Here is a 19,174-nt window from a genome sequence, read left to right on the forward strand (position 1 = left end):
TGCGCCGCCGTGTCTTTCTCTTCGACTCCATTCTCCTATAGCCCTCTTCGCACTGCTCCAGCGAATCCCAGGCGGGCTCCGGCACTCTCTCTGGGTCGACCGCCCACCTGTCTATTTCCTCCCAAGTCGTATACTCCATACTCCTGCTGTCCATAACGTCCTCCCATGTCCATTCCTCCTTTCGCTGCTCCTGCTGTCGCTGCCTGTTACCATGCTGCTTGGTCCGTGTGTGGTGGGTGATTCTGTAACGGCTTTCTTCTATCTCCTCCTCTGACGAAGAGGTGTAGCAAGGATCGGACCAAAATGCAGCGTGGCTATTGCAATCCATGTTTAATAAATAATAAAGAAACATGAACTTACAAAAAACAATAAACATAATGTGAAAACCGAAACAGCCCTATCTGGTGCAAACACAAAGACAGGAACAATCACCCACAAAATACACAGTGAAACCCAGGCTACCTAAATATGGTTCCCAATCAGAGACAACGAGAATCACCTGACTCTGATTGAGAACCGCCTCAGGCAGCCAAGCCTATGCTAGACACACCCCTAATCATCCACAATCGCAATGCCTACAAAAACCCCAATACGACAACACAATAAACCCATGTCACACCCTGGCCTGAACAAATAATTAAAGAAAACACAAAAATACTAAGACCAAGGCGTGACATCCTGCACCATTCCTAGAACGTTGTGGGAAGGTTGTATGCAAAATAACCATAGGAGAACCATGCTTTCACCAAACTTTAAGAAACATATGGTTCTCAGAACATTATGTGCTAGCTGGGCATATTGTTATCAAACCTTTAATATTATACATAAATTCTGTCCACTAGGATTCTCTCAGAGTCAATACTATTGATTGTTTATTTCCCCACATCAGCAATGACAAGATTTAGGTTTGGTTTGAAGGCAATCCAAATTCGATTGGAGTGGAAATAAAATGATAGATGTTGAATTAGCACCAGGCTCAGTTACATAAATTATTCTAACCACAATGTCCTTGTCTGTAGGTTTTCATTTTGATTATGAAGGATTGTCATTTGACTGACTTCAGCACAATTAGCCTAACTTAATCAAATAAACAGAATTTGTTTGTTATGTTGTTAAATCGATTTATTCAGAAAAAATTTAATTTATAAAACAGAGCTTTATGATATTTTGACAAACCTGATTTACAGTTGACAGTTACAGACTTAAGACAAAGCACTGACACCTTTTCTTTTAATAACACATATATTATAGTATATACAGTGTACCAACCAAAGGCCTCTGTCTGAAGTGTACATTTGAAATCAGGTTGCAATACAAAGTAGGACACAGGCTCTGATCTTCATGGTGTGGTTACCTGTGACATTTTAAGCCATTTCCAGGCATCATTCAGAGCATTTTCGAAGATGCTTTGTCAGGCAAGCACTATAATTTTCATTTCACAAAAATCCCCTCCATCCCTTTAAGGTGAGCATAAATGGATGACCTGCATCGAGCCATTCTTAGAAAACATAACACCATTAGAGTGACTTGAGGCTAGAATTACTGTACTAAGCGCTGGCATCAGTGCAACGTCAGCAATTGTTATTCTAGGAAATAAAACATGAATACAAAGTGTTGGACATAGACACATTGAATTTCCAGGAAAAAGAACATAGAAACAATATTATTTCCAGGATTAAAAACATAACATTCTAAGGTAAAGTATAAATCTGACCTGAAGTATACATGTCATTGCTGTGAAAGAGAATATGAATGGAGCAGCACATAAACACGTACACTAAGAAGCTTTATACAAGACAACTCAAAAACCTTAGATTCTCCTCGATACTGGCAGGTAACATACTGGACTGGCAGTTGAGTTCTGTCGGTTTATGGAGTGTAATTTTCAAACCACATGCAAACTGTAAATGAAATGCATTTAAATTCCCAACACTTTTGGGGGGAAATATCTTAAATTGCTTGGCATAAACAAAACATGCTTGGAGATATTTTATGCAGACACACACAGACAGAGTCATTGTCATAATCATAGTCATAAAACATTTCTGTGAAATAAAACTTTGTATCATTGGCTGCATTTACACAGGCAGTTCTGATTGTTTGCCCAATTATAGGCAAAAGAGCTGATCTGATTGGTCAAAAGACCAATTAGTGGAAAAAGATCAAAATTGGATTGCCTGTGTTTGAGTGAAGACACAGACAACATATCAGTTACACTATGGAGCTCTTGTAGCATTATATCCAACTACCTGCATGGTCACATTTATACGAGAGTCTGAAAAGGCCTGGGCTCCACCAGACTATTAGACATGTTTCTCAGATCAGCCACAGAGTGGACCACCCTGTAGCCTAGAAGAGAGAGTGTATCATTGCACAGAGTCTGCAAAGTCCTCACTATATCAAACGCTAGTCTCAGTCTCCAGCTCTCTGCTGTGGCTTTGGAGTCTCTGGTGGTGGAATACTTATAGTTCCACTCGGATGTAGGAGGCGTGCTGTTGTTGGTGTTATGTGCGATCCACGAGTGCACGCTTTCATCCATCTCCAACCCCACAAACCTGTAGATCTCCTGAGCCTTCTCCTTGGGGTTGAGGGCCAGGTCCTCGTAGCGCACCAAGAGGTAGCGTCCACGCAGCCACGCCGGCCTCTGCAGCATTGTCTCTGCTGAGTCTGCCATGTCCCTGCAGGTGCTGGTGATCTGAGCTAGGTCTACGTAGTGCGGCTGCCTACCTGTAGCATTCCAGATCTTCCAGGCACGAAACTGCTCAGAGAATGCCATCATGCGCGAGGCCAGGATGGCTCTGGGGTCGCGCACCAGGTGAACGATCCTTAGGTCTAGCCGCGGATCCTCAGTCAAGGTGCGCAGGTCCCCCACCTCAGGGACACGCACCGTCTTGATGGCCACGTGGCCCCGTGAAAGACACGCGATGGAGGCCAGGGTGAGGTTCAGCGCCCCGCACTTCTTGGGGCACCAGGTCTCATCAGGCTGACTCCCAGAGGCCGAGGCCCCTTCACCACCCTCGGGGCACACAGGGGGGGAGCAGAGAGCTCGGCTGGAGCTCCGGCGGAAGAAAGACCCAGTGACGTGGTCCTGGGGCTCAGGACGGATGTAGTTCTCCAGGAAGCGTAGGTCACAGGTGTAGAGGTTGAGGAGGAGGTCCCGGTAGGCCCCCAGCAGGGACCGGCGGTCCAGGGCCCGACGCAGTCTGCCGCTGGAGTTGGTGAAGGCCTGCTGGACGTGGTAGAGGGGCTCGAACGCGTAGAAGATGGCCGGATGCTGGTTGAAGAGCTGACCAGTGAAGGAGGAGCCGCTGCGGGTGGTGGCGAACAGGAGGATGTGGCGCCGGGAGACCATGGCTGATGTTTCCATGGGCAATGTGTTGTCCTCACACATAGCTCTCCACCTGGAGTCTAGAAGGACAAGGGGACAAGGAGAGTATATCTGTACCCATGTAATACACATAGTAGCCTATTGTACTGTGATAGTTGCAATAACTACAATAGCTGCATGCTTCTAGAATATGATACAGTTGATTAAGTATTTAAAAAGTCTATATACAACCGTATGGGTCTTAGTTGACTTATTTAGAGGGCAACTTCATGATTGTTCTTTATTTTACTACTTTATAAATACAACTGTTAATATTAATTGGTTGACTTTCATACAATTTCAGACAAAGATGTTCTGCAACCAGTCCTAAGCTCTTGGCACATGGACACTTGGAATGAAAGAAGCTTATAAAAGTAAAATAGAATCCAGTATCATCATCATAACAGAGGACTAAGGAAAACCAACTGAAGACTCTATCCAGCCAATTTGCTTAAATAATTCAGAAAGTAGGCTAAACATGCATGAGTAAGATGCTTGTCTGCCGATGTCTACCCAAGGACTGGTGAAATGTCTCCTCTCTAAATATAGAGCGGATTGCTAACGTGTAATTACTGCTGATGAGGAGTTGATTGCAAAGGGGTCGTTACTTTTATCTGGAGACGAGCTTGACAAAAGGCGTATACAGCCACCCCGCGAAAACTGATTAATGAGGATAAACTGGAGGATAATTGTCAAATGAATAAAAATGAATCACAGATATTACATCTCTCTCATCCTCTCCTCCATGAAAAGGGGAATTCCCTTGGGTAAGGATTAGCTTACTATTTGCGCTCTCCCTCTGCTCCTCGAGAGTCAGTGATTAATGACCCCACGCAAGCAAACATTCTTCCTGTATAAATACCACAAGGGTTTTATGTGGGCAAAAATTCCCAAAATTAAACTTGTGAACCCTGAATGTACAGTGGGGCAAAAAAGTATTTAGTCAGCCACCAATTGTGCAAGTTCTCCCACTTAAAAAGATGAGAGAGGCCTGTAATTTTCATCATAGGTACACTTCAACTATGACAGACAAAATGAGAAGAAAAAATCCAGAAAATCACATTGTAGGATTTTTTATGAATTTATTTGCAAATTATGGTGGAAAATAAGTATTTGGTCACCTACAAACAAGCAAGATTTCTGGCTCTCACAGACCTGTATCTTCTGTCCTAGGCTCCTCTGTCCTCCACTTGTTACCTGTATTAATGGCATCTATTTGAACTTGTTATCAGTATAAAAGACACAACTGTTGGCGCAATTATTAGAAAATGGAAGAAGTTCAAGATGACGGTCAATCACCCTCGGTCTGGGGCTCCATGCAAGATCTCACCTCGTGGGGCATCAATGATCATGAGCAAGGTGAGGGATCAGCCCAGAACTACACGGCAGGAGGTGGTCCATGACCTGAAGAGAGCTGGGACCACAGTCTCAAAGAAAACCATTAGTAACACACTACGCCGTCATGGATTAAAATCCTGCAGCGCACGCAAGGTCCCCCTGCTCAAGCCAGCACATCTCCAGGCCCGTCTGAAGTTTGCCAATGACCATCTGGATGATCCAGAGGAGTGGGAGGTCATGTGGTGTGATGAGACAAAAATAGAGCTTTTTGGTCTAAACTCCACTCGCTGTGTTTGGAGGAAGAAGGATGAGTACAACCCCAAGAACACCATCCCAACCGTGAAGCATGGAGGTGGAAACATCATTCTTTGGGGATGCTTTTCTGCAAAGGGGACAGGATGTCTGCACCGTATTGAGGGGAGGATGGATGGAGCCATGTATCGCGAGATCTTGGCCAACAACCTCCTTCCCTCAGTAAGAGCATTGAAGATGGGTCGTGGCTGGGTCTTCCAGCATGACAACGACCCGAAACACACAGCCAGTGCAACTAAGGAGTGGCTCCGTAACTAGCATCTCAAGGTCCTGGAGTGGCCTAGCCAGTCTCCAGACCTGAACCCAATAGAAAATATTTGGAGGGAGCTGAAAGTCCGTATTGCCCAGCGACAGCCCCGAAATCTGAAGGATCTGGAGAAGGTCTGTATGGAGGAGTGGGCCAAAATCCCTGCTGCAGCGTGTGCAAACCTGGTAAAGAACTACAGGAACTGTATGATCTCTGTAATTGCAAACAAAGGTTTCTGTACCAAATATTAAGTTCTGCTTTTCTGATGTATCAAATATTTATGTCATGCAATAAAATGCAAATGAATTACTTAAAAATCATACAATGTGATTTTCTGGATTTTTGTTTTAGATTTTGTCTCTCACAGTTTAAGTGTACCTATGATAAAAATTACAGACCTCTACATGCTTTGTAAGTAGGAAAACCTGCAAAATCGGCAGTGTATCAAATACTTGTTCTCCCCACTGTATATTATCAAGCAATTGTAAAATAAAATGTATTTTTATGCCCTCTACTGGTCGCATTTAAAGTGACTGCTGGCCATCAGTTGAGTCATGTTGTCACGCTCGTCGTAATGAGTAGACCAAGGCGCAGCGTGAGTAGAGTTCCACATACATATGAAGCTACTGGTGCACACAGGCAACTATCCGTAGACAAGATCCCACAACTAACAATGGGGAAAATGGCTACCTAAATATTATCCCCAATCATAGACAACGATAAGCTGCCTCTGATTGGGAACCATATCAGGCCACCATAGACATACAAATTCACCTAGAAGACCCACCCAAGTCACTATCACGCCCCAACCAACACAAAGAATAAACAGCTTACTATGGTCAGGGCGTGACACATGTACAAGTTATTTCTACTATGTCTAATCAGTGCCGTTTAAGATGAGGACGATTTTGTTTTTATGAGCATGGCCTTATTTCTATTACAGCATATTGGATGATTGTCATTCACATTCCATTCACCCAGTTCAATGTAACATTGATAGGCTTAGGCTACTACATGATACTACAATTTTCCCTATACCCATCATGAATGAGTTTGCTACAACCTAGCCTATGAATGAAAGTTTACAATGTAGTGGCACACAGGTCGAGAGGAGAAATATTTTAGGTGACAGACAGTGACACATGGACAGACAGTGACACATTCAATACCAAGTTACACACTCTTGCCTGTACCTAGCTGATCAGGAGTAACATCATAGTCAACATAGTTAATAGAATTATCACGTTAGTAAACCCGCTACAATCGTGTAGTGCAGTATACAGTCAGTAAGCCGTTTAGTAGTTACACCGGTGGGACCCGGTGGCAATAAATGAGTAAAAACCAAAAGCTTACCTTGACTTGGAAGAGTTCCAGTGATGGATAGCCATAGCCAGCTAGCTAACATAGCATTCCTCTGTTTGAGTAGGCTAAACTACAGTAGCTAGCTGCATTTGCTACCTAAATAAGTGAAAGTAAAAAAATCTCTTGCTCCTCCATTTTGAATTAATTAATTTGTTCAAAACTGTTCAACTATTGTCTTTCTCTCTCTTTGAGTCAACTACTCACCACATTTTAATAAGGTGATAAGGTGCATCTCGGTGAGAGGTGTAGGAGTCAGGCGCAGGAGAGCAGGGATTTCTGAGAAGCGTGTTTAATATATACAGTGGGGCAAAAAAGTATTTAGTCAGCCACCAATTGTGCAAGTTCTCCCACTTAAAAAGATGAGAGAGGCCTGTAATTTTCATCATCGGTACACTTCAACTATGACAGACAAAATGAGAAAAAAAATCCAGAAAATCACATTGTAGAATTTTTAATGAATTATTTGCAAATTATGGTGGAAAATAAGTATTTGGTCAATAACAAAAGTTTATCTCAATACTTTGTTATATACCCTTTGTTGGCAATGACAGAGGTAAAACGTTTTCTGTAAGTCTTCACAAGGTTTTCACACACTGTTATTGGTATTTTGGCCCATTCCTCCATGCAGATCTCATCTAGAGCAGTGATGTTTTGGGGCTGTTGCCCAGCAACTCCCTCCAAAGATGTTCTATGGGGTTCAGATCTGGAGACTGGCTAGGCCACTCCAGGACCTTGAAATGCTTCTTATGAAGCCACTCCTTCGTTGCCCGGGCGGTGTGTTTGGGATCATTGTCATGCTGAAAGACCCAGCCATGTTTCATCTTCAATGCCCTTGCTGATGGAAGGAGGTTTTCACTCAAAATCTCACGATACATGGCCCCATTCATTCTTTCCTTTACACGGATCAGTCGTCCTGGTCCCTTTGCAGAAAAACAGCCCCAAAGCATGATGTTTCCACCCCCATGCTTCACAGTAGGCATGGTGTTCTTTGGATGCAACTCAGCATTCTTTGTCCTCCAAACACGACGAGTTGAGTTTTTACCAAAAAGTTATATTTTAGGTTTCATCTGACCATATGACATTCTCCCAATCTTCTGGATCACCCAAATGTTCAGACGGACCTGGACATGTACTGGCTTAAGCAGGGGGACACGTCTGGCACTGCAGGATTTGAGTCCCTGGCGGAGTTGTGTGTTACTGATGGTAGGCTTTGTTACTTTGGTCCCAGCTCTCTGCAGGTCATTCACTAGGTCCCCCCGTGTGGTTCTGGGATCTTTGCTCACCGTTCTTGTGATCATTTTGACCCCACGGGGTGAGATCTTGCGTGGAGCCTCAGATCGAGGGAGATTATCAGTGGTCTTGTATGTCTTCCATTTCCTAATAATTGCTCCCACAGTTGATTTCTTCAAACCAAGCTGCTTACCTATTGCAGATTCAGTCTTCCCAGCCTGGTGCAGGTCTACAATTTTGTTTCTGGTGTCCTTTGACAGCTCTTTGGTCTTGGCCATAGTGGAGTTTGGAGTGTGACTGTTTGAGGTTGTGGACAGGTGTCTTTTATACTGATAACAAGTTCAAACAGGTGCCATTAATACAGGTAATGAGTGGAGGACAGAGGAGCCTCTTAAAGAAGAAGTTACATGTCTGTGAGAGCCAGAAATCTTGCTTGTTTGTAGGTGACCAAATACTTATTTTCCACCATAGTTTGCAAATAAATTCATTAAAAATCCTACAATGTGATTTTCTGGATTTTTTTCCCTCATTTTGTCTGTCATAGTTGAAGTGTACCTATGATGAAAATTACAGGACTCTCATCTTTTTAAGTGGGAGAACTTGCACAATTGGTGGCTGACTAAATACTTTTTTGCCCCACTGTATATATATTTTTATATATACATAGTCCACCAATACAAAATTGGCACAGATGAAAATCCAAAACTATGCTCTCGAAGGAACAGAAACTCGTGCCAATACATGGAGGAACAACCACAATTCCGACACTACATACAGGTGCCTAAATAGTGAAGACAATACAGAAACTCGTGCCAAACGCACGGAGGAACAAACTCAGTTCCGAAACTTAACTACACGTAGGTAATAGCGAAAACAATAAACATCATAGATCATCGAACGCAAATACACACAAGCTTAATCCTGCACGAATTAAGGCAGGCAACAGATGCCCTATATACACACAGAAATAAACGCAATTGAAACTAGGTGTGAAAAGGAACACAGACAAAACAACCAGAAAAGGAAAAAGGGATCGGTGGCGGCTAGTAAACTGGCGACGCCGAGCGCCACCCGAACAGGGAGAGGAGTTACCTTCGGTAGAAGTCGTGACAACTGCTGAGCTAGCTGTAGCTTATTCTTTCAGTACTAGATTCATTCTCTGATCCATTTATTCAGGGGACAACATGTCAGTTCATGCTGCAAGAGCTCTGATAGGTTGGAGGATGTCCTCTGGAAGTTGTCATAATTACTGTGTAAGTCTATGGAAGGGGGTGAGAACCATGATCCTCCTAGGTTTTGTATTGAAGTCAATGTACACAGAGGAGGACGGAAGCTAGCTAGCTGTCCTCTGACTACACCATGGTGCTACCCTACAAAGTTGTTGAGGCTCCTGTAGACCTTCATTGCAAAACAGTGTGTTTTAATTAATTATTTGGTGGAATGTGAATATATTTTGTGTAGTTTTATCTATATAAAATATATTTTCTTAAATTAAATTCACTGTGGAGGAATTTCCTCCTCTGAGGAGGAGCCTCCACTAGTCTAGCTACATAATAGAGGCATCAGTTTAAACCCTACCAGTTACTGAGCAAGACTAGAACACAGCCTCAATGAAAATTCTACTTTAATTAAAGAACAAAATACATACAGTCGAATGTATAGCTACCTCTGTTTGTTGCTCAGTCTTGTTATGTGCTTTGCAAATAGAGCCTTAACTCTGGGCTGTTGGCTCTCACAGCGGTAGATACACACTAAGTACATACAGTATAATGCATTCTCCCATGTGTGCTCCCTAAGCCATATATACAGTCCAGCCACTTTGCGTTTGTTCTGTATTAGTGGTTACATGCTTGGCAGAGATATGCCTATACCGTTGGGCAGCTGGCTCTGGCAGTGGTAGACACACGCAAAGTAGGCTAGAACATACAGCAGAATGTGTGCTCCCTAAGCCATATACTAGCATAGCCACTTTGTGCTTGTTTTTCTGAGTTAGTGGGGACATTCTTGGCAGAGTTTTGACCCTACCTTTGGGCTGTGGGCTCTGGCAATGTAAGACTTCTCAGTAGACACACAAAGTAGATACACTGGAATGTGTGCTCCATAAGTCATGTAGAGTACAGCCAATTGTGCTTGTTGTTGTGCATTAGTGGTTTCATGCTTGAGCTTTCTCTTACCTTTGGGCTGTCGGTTTTGACAGTGGTAGACGCCACCGTGGCAGGGCCCGGACAGGGAGTCTCTTAGGGTGCGGATGGCTGTGTACTGGACCCCCAGAGAGGCACACACCAGCAGCAGCACTGTCTTCCAGGAGCACTCCATCCTGCGTCCTCCTCCGGCCTTACATCCTTCACGCTGCAACCACCAGGGGAAACACAGAGAGGTGACACTCCTCACACACTGTCCTCAGGGAGAACAAGAGCGATGCAGAAGAGTAGTCCTCTGGGATTTTAACTTTCTGCAGACATTCTGACCAGAGCAGGAAAGAATATTTTTTTTTTACGAGCAGCTTTTTTCCTTCTTCGTAACGATGCAAAAATCCGAAACTTTATGTAAAAAATGTATGGAGAAAATGTATCCATGCCTTTGTCACAGATTCAACTATTGCAATGCTCTACTATCCGGCTACCTGGGTAAGCCTAGTGGTTAGAGTGTTGGACTAGTAACCGGAAGGTTGCAAGTTCAAACCCCTGAGCTGACAAAGTACAAATCTGTCGTTCTGCCCCTGAACAGGCAGTTAACCCACTGTTCCTAGACTGTCATTGAAAATAAGAATTTGTTCTTAACTGACTTGTCTAGTTAAATAACGGTAAAATAAAAATAAATAAAAAAGTGCACACATGCGGCTATTCTGTGTTGAGCGGTTAACAAAGAAATAGGTACTCCTATATGCTCAATTTAGAGTTATTCATGTAACTTTAGTTCTACAAATGTTGAGCTATATGTTTTGATTTTTAATACATTGTAAGGCTGCATGATGCAACAATAATGATGATTTTTTTTTAAAGTTGCTTGAAAAGCATGAGCTCTGCTTAGTTTTTTTGCACAGGTGGTACACACTTCGTCAGTCTCTCATTCACAATTTTAGAAGCACTTGATAATGCCTAGAATTTCCCTGCGGCATCCCCTTTGTGTGACCATGATACACCCTAAAAAAAATCCAGGTCATTTGCAGCCCTTCACCCTAAATGCTGCTCGCTTTGAAGCACCTCATCTCACTTACACAGTTCTCCATCACGTGATCGGGTCTTTCTCACAGGCTACAAGTGAAGACTTGACCTATTCTATTCTGTGCAATAAATAAATATTCCAAACATGGTCTGGGACAGTTGTGAGATGCGATAGATCCCAAATTAATACAACCACGCAATGAGGCTGATGCAACAAATGAAAACGTTTAGCTTAAAATGATAAACTATTAGGCTATTTCTTCATATTATAAGCACAGCAATGCGCACATGGCAGTTGGCTTTAATAAGCGTGAATGATCCATTAGTGGGAAAACACCATTATCAAAAGTGACCACAAATGTGATTATGCATGTAATGCTTTTATTATAAAGGTGCATTTTTATGGTGAAAATGATCTTCCTCAAACTTGAAACTCACACACTGCTTATGTATGCCAGTTAGGCTCTACACCCCAATGTAAAGCGGATTAATGTGCTTAACTTTAAGAAGTTATTTGGCCACTTTAGTTGTGATACAAACCTTATTAAAACATATACGCCTATGGGCTAGGCTACATGAGGTGTTGTTTCTTATGATGATTGAAAAAGTCGGGAAAAAAAGGCATTGTTTCTTATGTAGGCATCATTCACAAGTGATAACAAATCATTCACAAGTGATAGGCTAATATTGTCACCAATCAGACTATTCTTGATTTAATATTGTCTTTACATATACTAAATAATGTGTGAACATTTTTTTCATTTAGAATGAACCATTATCATGCACCTGTCTCGTAACAGGGGCAGCAGAAAAATAGCGAATGGAAGACACTTTTCCCCGTGGTTCATTTTCATGCCAGCCAGGTAGGCTATACTCCTGCTGTAAAGTAGTAATGTACTTAATATTAGGAGAGTTGAGAAATAAATATAGTAGGCCTAGCCTATAGAAAGCTGATGGTTTCCTTTTTAATAGAGGCTTTCACTCTGTTTTCTCATGCAATTGCATAGCCTATTGAAATGGGCTCTCATGAAGTGATTGATTAGATTGTCGATATACATTTGTATTGGTGTCAGAGTGATTGGAGGGACAATAGAGTGCTGAGTACCAAGCAGTTAGCAAGTTTGGTAGGCTACTAATGACCATCAGCAGCATCAGAGCTTGGAGAAGCCTAACTACATGACTAAACGGTCACGTGGAATTTGACTGCCTTCATGACTCGTGACCGCCGGTAACACGGTCACCGCAACAGCCCTATTCCTGAGTGGCGTAGTTAAAGTTTTAGCTTAAACCGGCTTGAAAATCTATTTCAAGACTTGAAAATGGCTGTCTAGCAATGATCAACAACCAAATTGACAGAGCTTGCAGAATTAAAAAAAAGAATAATGTGCAAATATTGTGCAATCCAGGTGTGCAAAGCTCTTAGACTTACCCAAAATGACTCACAGCTGTAATCGCTGCCAAAGGGGATTCTAACATTGACTCATGGGTGTGAACACTTAAGTAAATTAGATATTTCTGTTCTTCATTTACTATAAATGTGCCAACATTTCTAAAAACATATTTGAACTTTTTCACTATGGGGTATTGTGTGTAGATGGGTGAGAAAAAAAGTATATTTAATCCATTTTGAATTCAAGCTGTAATAACAAAATGTTATTTTTCTGGTTTCCTGTATTAGGTATGCTCTCCCTCTCCCCTCCCAGAGAACCTGAGCCCTAAGACCATGCCTTAGGACTACTTGGCCTGACGACTCCTGGCTGTCCCCGTCCCCAGTCCACCTGGTCGTGCTGCTGCTCCAGTTTCTGCTGTTCTGCCTGTGGCTATGGAAACCTGACCTGTTCACCGGAGGTGCTACCCAGACCTCTCTCTCTCTCTCTCTCTCTCTCTCTCTCTGCTCGGCTATGAAAAGCCAACTGACTTTTACTCCTGAGGTGCTGACCTGTTGAACCCTCTATCACCACTGTAATTATTATTTGACCTTGCTTGTCATCTATGAATGTTTGAACATCTTTGATGTGGCCTTAATGGCCATGTACTCTTATAATCTCCATCTGCCACAGCCCGAAGAGGACTGGCCAACCTTTGGGCCTGGTTTCTCTCTAGGTTTTTTCTTAGGTTCCTGCGTTTCTATGAAGTTTTTCCTCGCCACCGTGCTTCTACATTTGCATTGTTTGCTCTTTGGGGTTTAAGGCTGGGTATCTGTATAGGCACTTTGTGACAACTGCTAATGTAAAAAGGGCTTTATAAATAAATTTGATAGATAGATAGATAGATAGATAGATAGATAGATAGATAGATAGATAGATAGATAGATAGATAGATAGATAGATAGATAGATAGATAGATAGATAGATAGATAGATAGATAGATAGATAGATAGATAGATAGATAGATAGATAGATAGATAGATAGATAGATAGATAGATAGATAGATAGATAGATAGATAGATAGATAGATAGATAGATAGATAGAGGGGCTTTAGGGAAGCAGGTGAAAGAAGTGACAATGGACAATGCTGACAGCTAAAAGTATAAATACACCATTTTATAAAAATGGTTAGGGCCCCCCTGAGTGGATCTTGCTTGCCAGAATCTCTCACAACTCTCTCCTCTGCCAGGGGGGCAAGTCACATACAGTAGCTGACATGCAACCGCCACAGGCAGAGCAGCTGAGAGAGAAGGGTGCACTCTCACAGAGAGAGAAGCTCTACTGACCTGAGGCTACAGACTAACCCCGGTGATATGACAGAAGATGAATCTAGTCCTACATGCTTCCCTGTGCCTCACAGAAAAGGGAAATGCAAACTGGCACTTTGAGATGTGGAAAGGTCAATTGTGGATCTTATCTTGTACATTTTGACTTACAGCACCTGTCTTTACACTGAATGCATAGACATGATTATTAAACAGGACATAAATGCCTCATGCAACCTTATCACACAGGCTATATACACCCCATAGAGCAACATCAAGTAGTTAGACAGACAATAGATAAGCTACAAAGGAAATATCTAACATTTGGTGGTGGTGGTGTTGGGGTGCTCATGAAAGTTTATAATCATCTCATGTAAAAAAAAAAAATGGCAAGTGTTAATAAAATATTGAACACATAGGTGCATATTAAACAAAATAGTGATATCTAAATGGTATTAAAATAAAACTTTATATATGTCTCCTCCATCAACTCAGAGCAACAGGGTGGAAGGCGTCGTGTACCTGGGTGCCAAGAAAAATGCACAGTCAATGACATGTTCTCTAGGATATAAGATAAGAAATCACACAATAATGCAAACTATCGATGGTGCAGCGCCAACATCCTCCAACATAACCGTAGCCTATATGTTGCACGGTTCGGTAACCTGTGCCGTCCAGGTAAGCCTAAACGTGAGTTCAAGTCCGTCGTAATTCATCACTGCCAGTTACTATATCTGATAATAATAACAGTGTAGATAATATACTAGTTCACAGCCACACAAATGTTGCCGTATGAACCAATACTAAATACAAAACAGCAATAAATAAATAAATGCATCTTACCATATAAACTCTGCCAAATCAGCTCGGTAAAGTCAAATTCATTGGTGGCACCCTTTTAGAGGAGCTCCGTAAGCATTTTCGTGTTCTCGACGGTTTGTCCAGTAGCGGAGTGGAATGAGCAGTGGAAACTGAGAGAGCAAGCAGCGCCTGGTTGTGGAAACGCGCGAAGGGATTGAGCAGCAGAGAACGCTTGAAGAAGCAAAGCAGTAAGCCTCCCCCGTGTCATTTTCAGCCCATAGCTGACTCAATAGTTGGTTTCTTTCGATGTCTTATATAATAGGCTTATAATAGGCTTTGAATCATCACACATTTTAGAATAACTGTAAAACTATACTAGATTTGGGCAAACATATTCATATGGTAACCAAAACAACCTGCCCAGATAGCACATTTGTTTCCTTTGAAGTTGTAGGAACAAATGTTTTAGGTTTCACATTGATTGTGGGATCAAAGCCATAGGTTTCCTGACAGGTAAAATGTAACGTTTTTTAAATGTTCTGAGAACAGATGTAAACGTTTTTTAGGTTGCATGGAGGGTCTGAGAACGTTTTACTCTGGTTCCTTGAAAGTTTTCCTGGGAGGTTTTATTGACACCGAGAATGGAATTCATAGGTTATTTGGAGGTTTTGAATAACTTCCTCAACTTTAACTGAATGTTTCAGTAAGACTTAATGACACTGCTAGGTATTTTTTTAAACTGTTTTAAACTCCAAGCACAGATAGAACACAGGGAAATTAATTTCCTTTGGCATGCAACCACATCAGTGAGACTCAAACCTATACTCCTCTGTTTTCTGTCCGTGAAATTAGTCCTTTGTGCCACCAGAATGGAGCTTTTTTCTACACATACAAAGCTGGTCATTTTAGTCTATTCAAACAGACCCCATTTCAAAGGAAAACAAGCATTCATTAAGATCAGCAACACACCTGAACACACGTAACAAAAGACTTCCTGCGCCGACAGAGATGTCCGCCTCGCTTCGCGTTCCTAGGAAACTATGCAGTATTATGTTTTTTTTTTAACGTGTTATTTCTTATATTGGTATTCCAGGTAATCTTAGGTTTCATTAAATACAGTTGGGAAGAACTACTGAATATAAGAGCAGCGTCGACTCACCATCAGTACGACCAGGAATATGACTTTCCCGAAGCGGATCCTGTGTTCTGTCTTCCACCCAGGACAACGGAATGGACCCCAGCCTGCGACCCAAAACAACGATGTTGTAAAAGAGGGAAACGAATCGGTCTTCTGGTCAGGCTCCGGAGACGGGCACATCGTGCACCACTCCCTAGCATACTACTCGCCAATGTCCAGTCTCTTGACAACAAGGTTGATGAAATCCGAGCAAGGGTAGCATTCCAGAGAGACATCAGAGACTGTAACGTTCTTTGCTTCACGGAAACATGGCTCACTCGAGAGACGCTAACGGAATCGGTGCAGCCAGCTGGTTTCTTCACGCATCGCGCCGACAGAAACAAACATCTTTCTGGTAAGGAGAGGGGCGGGGGCGTATGCCTTATGGTTAACGAGACGTGGTGTGGTCACAACAACATACAGGAACTCAATTCCTTCTGTTCACCTGATTTAGAATTCCTCACAATCAAATGTCGACCGCATTTTCTACCAAGGGAATTCTCTTTGATTATAATCACAGCCGTATATATTCCCCCCCAAGCAGACACATCGATGGCCCTGAACAAACTTTATTTGACTCTTTGCAAACTGGAAACCACATATCCTGAGGCTGCAATCATTGTAGCTGGGGATTTTAACAAGGCTAATCTGAAAACAAGACTCCCTAAATTGTATCAGCATATCGATTGCCCAACCAGGGCTGGTAAAACCTTGGATCATTGCTATTCTAACTTAAGCGACGTATATAAGGCCCTCCCCCACCCTCCTTTAGAAAATCTGACCACGACTCCATTTTGTTGCTCCCTGCCTACAGACAGAAACTAAAACAAGAAGCTCCCGCGCTCAGGTCTGTTCAATGCTGGTCCGACCAATCTGATTCCACACTTCAAGACTGCTTCGGTCACGTGGACTGGGATATGTTCCGCCTTGCGTCAAACAACAACATTGATGAATATGCTGATTCGGTGAGCGAGTTCATTAGAAAGTGCATTGATGATGTCATTCCCATAGCAACGATTAAAACATTCCCAAACCAGAAACCGTGGATTGATGGCAGCATTCGCGTGAAACTGAAAGCGTGAACCACTGCTTTTAACCAGGGAAAAGTGACCAGAAACATGACCAAATACAAACAGTGTAGCTATTCCCTCCGCAAGGCAATCAAACAAACTAAGCATCAGTATAGAGACAAAGTAGTGTCACAATTCAACGGCTCAGACACAAGAGGTATGTGGCAGGGTCTAGAGTCAATCACGGATTACAAAAAGAAAACCAGCCCTGTCTCGGACCAGGATGTCTTGCTCCCAGGCAGATGAAATAACTTTTTTGCCCGCTTTGAGGACAACACAGTGCCACTGACACGGCCCGCAACCAAAACCTGCGGACTCTCCTTCACTGCAGCCGATGTGAGTAAAACATTTAAATGTGTTAACCCTCACAAGGCTGCAGGCCCAGATGGCATCCCCAGCCGCGCCCTCAGAGCATGCGCAGACCAGCTGGCTGGTGTGTTTACGGACATATTCAATCAATCCTTATCCCAGTCGGCTGTTCCCACATGCTTCAAGAGGGCCACCATTGTCCCTGTTCCTAAGAAAGCTAAGGTAACTGAGCTGAACAACTACCGCCCCGTAGCACTCACTTCCGTCATCATGAAGTGCTTTGAGAGACTAGTCAAGGACCATATCACCTCCACCCTACCTGACACCCTAGACCCACTCCAATTTGCTTACCGCCCAAATAGGTCCACAGACGATGCAATCTCAACCACACTGCACACTGCCCTAACCCATCTGGACAAGAGGAATACCTATGTGAGAATGCTGTTCATCAACTACAGCTCAGCATTTAACACCATCATACCCTCCAAACTCGTCATTAAGCTTGAGACACCGCCCTGACAGCATCGTGAAGAAGGCGCAGCAGCACATCTTCAACCTCAGCAGGCTGAAGAAATTCGGCTTGTCACCAAAAGCACTCACAAACTTCTACAGATGCACAATCGAGAGCATCCTGTTGGGCTGTATCACCGCCTGGTACGGCAACTGCTCCGCCCACAACCGTAAGGCACTCCAGAGGGTAGTGAGGTCTGCACAACTCATCACCGGGGGCAAACTACCTGCCCTCCAGGACACCTACACCACCCGATGTCACAGGAAGGCCATAAAGATCATCAAGGACAACAACCACCCAAGCCACTGCCTGTTCACCCCGCTATCATCCAAAAGGCGAGGTCAGTACAGGTGCATTAAAGCAGGGACCGAGAGACTGAAAACAGCTTCTATCTCAATGCCATCAGACTGTTAAACAGCCACCACTAACATTGAGTGGCTGCTGCCAACACACTGACTCAACTCCAGCCACTTTAATAATGGGAATTGATGGAAATGATGTAAAATATCACTAGCCACTTTAAACAATGCTACTTAATATACTGTTTACATACCCTACATTAATCATCTCATATGTATATGTATATACTGTACTCTATATCATCTACTGCGTCTTTATGTAATACATGTATCAATAGCCACTTTAAACAATGCTACTTTTGTTTACACACCCTACATTACTCATCTCATATGTATATACTGTACTCGATACCATATACTGCATCTTGCCTATACCATTCTGTACCATCACTCATTCATATATCTTTATGTACATATTCTTTATCCCTTTACACTTATGTGTATAAGGTAGTAGTTTTGGAATTGTTAGGTTAGATTACTCGTTGGTTATTACTGCATTGTCGGCACTAGAAGCACAAGCATTTTGCTACACTCGCATTAACATCTGCTAACCATGTGTATGTGACAAATAAATTTGATTTGATTTGAACAATATAGAGGATAGAGAGAGGTTTATTGATGCTGAGAACGAAATGTATGTGTTTAAATAACATTCTTAGAATGTACTAAAGTTTTCTCGTGGTTTTAATGGAACGTTTTCTTAATGTTCTCGCAACAATTTGAGGACATTACTTTAAATAAAACTATTAGGAAACCAGTAGGAAACGTTACGCTGAAGTACTGAAATTCCCACAGAAGAACGTTGTTTCTTAACATTCTCAGAACAATTTGAGAACATGACTTTAAATAGAACCATGAGGAAACCTGTGTAAAACCTTGTGCTGAAGTACTGAAAATTCCACAGAAGAATTTTGTTTCTTAACGTTCTCTGAAGTATTTGAGAACATTCCCAATGTCAAACCAGTTGGATAACATTCCTAGAACATTACCAAACTTGAAATTAAATAATATCATGTTTGAATTTTTATGAAACCTTCTGTTAAAGTAATGAAATAACAAGAAAATACCCACTGGGCACAGACGTCAGTTCAACGTCTAGTTAAGTATTACGTTTGGTTGAGTTGTCAATTCACGTGAGTTCAATGTGAAATCAACCAAAATTGGGTGAAGAAAATAAGAAATTCCCTTATGTTGATGACTTTTATCACATCCAATCAGTTTTCCACGTTGATT

General features: G+C 42.4%; 1 protein-coding gene across 1 annotated transcript; it reads right to left on the minus strand.

Moving 5' to 3' along the window:
* Positions 1-1,114: 1,114 nt before the first annotated feature.
* On the minus strand, positions 1,115-14,717 carry LOC112219135 (carbohydrate sulfotransferase 1-like). Its single transcript, XM_024380344.2, has 3 exons — positions 14,558-14,717; positions 10,031-10,205; positions 1,115-3,408 (listed from the first exon to the last, which is right to left on the minus strand). The coding sequence occupies exons 1-3, from the start codon at positions 14,558-14,560 to the stop codon at positions 2,264-2,266; spliced, it is 1,323 nt and encodes a 440-aa protein (XP_024236112.1). The 5' UTR covers positions 14,561-14,717; the 3' UTR covers positions 1,115-2,263.
* Between the last annotated feature and the right edge of the window lie 4,457 nt (positions 14,718-19,174).

Source organism: Oncorhynchus tshawytscha, linkage group LG19, assembly GCF_018296145.1.
Source record: "Oncorhynchus tshawytscha isolate Ot180627B linkage group LG19, Otsh_v2.0, whole genome shotgun sequence".
NCBI lineage: Eukaryota > Metazoa > Chordata > Actinopteri > Salmoniformes > Salmonidae > Oncorhynchus > Oncorhynchus tshawytscha.

Coding starts and splice junctions, on each gene's coding strand:
- LOC112219135 (XM_024380344.2), bottom strand. Junction 3,409..10,030: donor TCAAAACCGACAGCCCAAAG/GTAAGAGAAAGC, acceptor TTGTCCTTCTAG/ACTCCAGGTGGAGAGCTATG.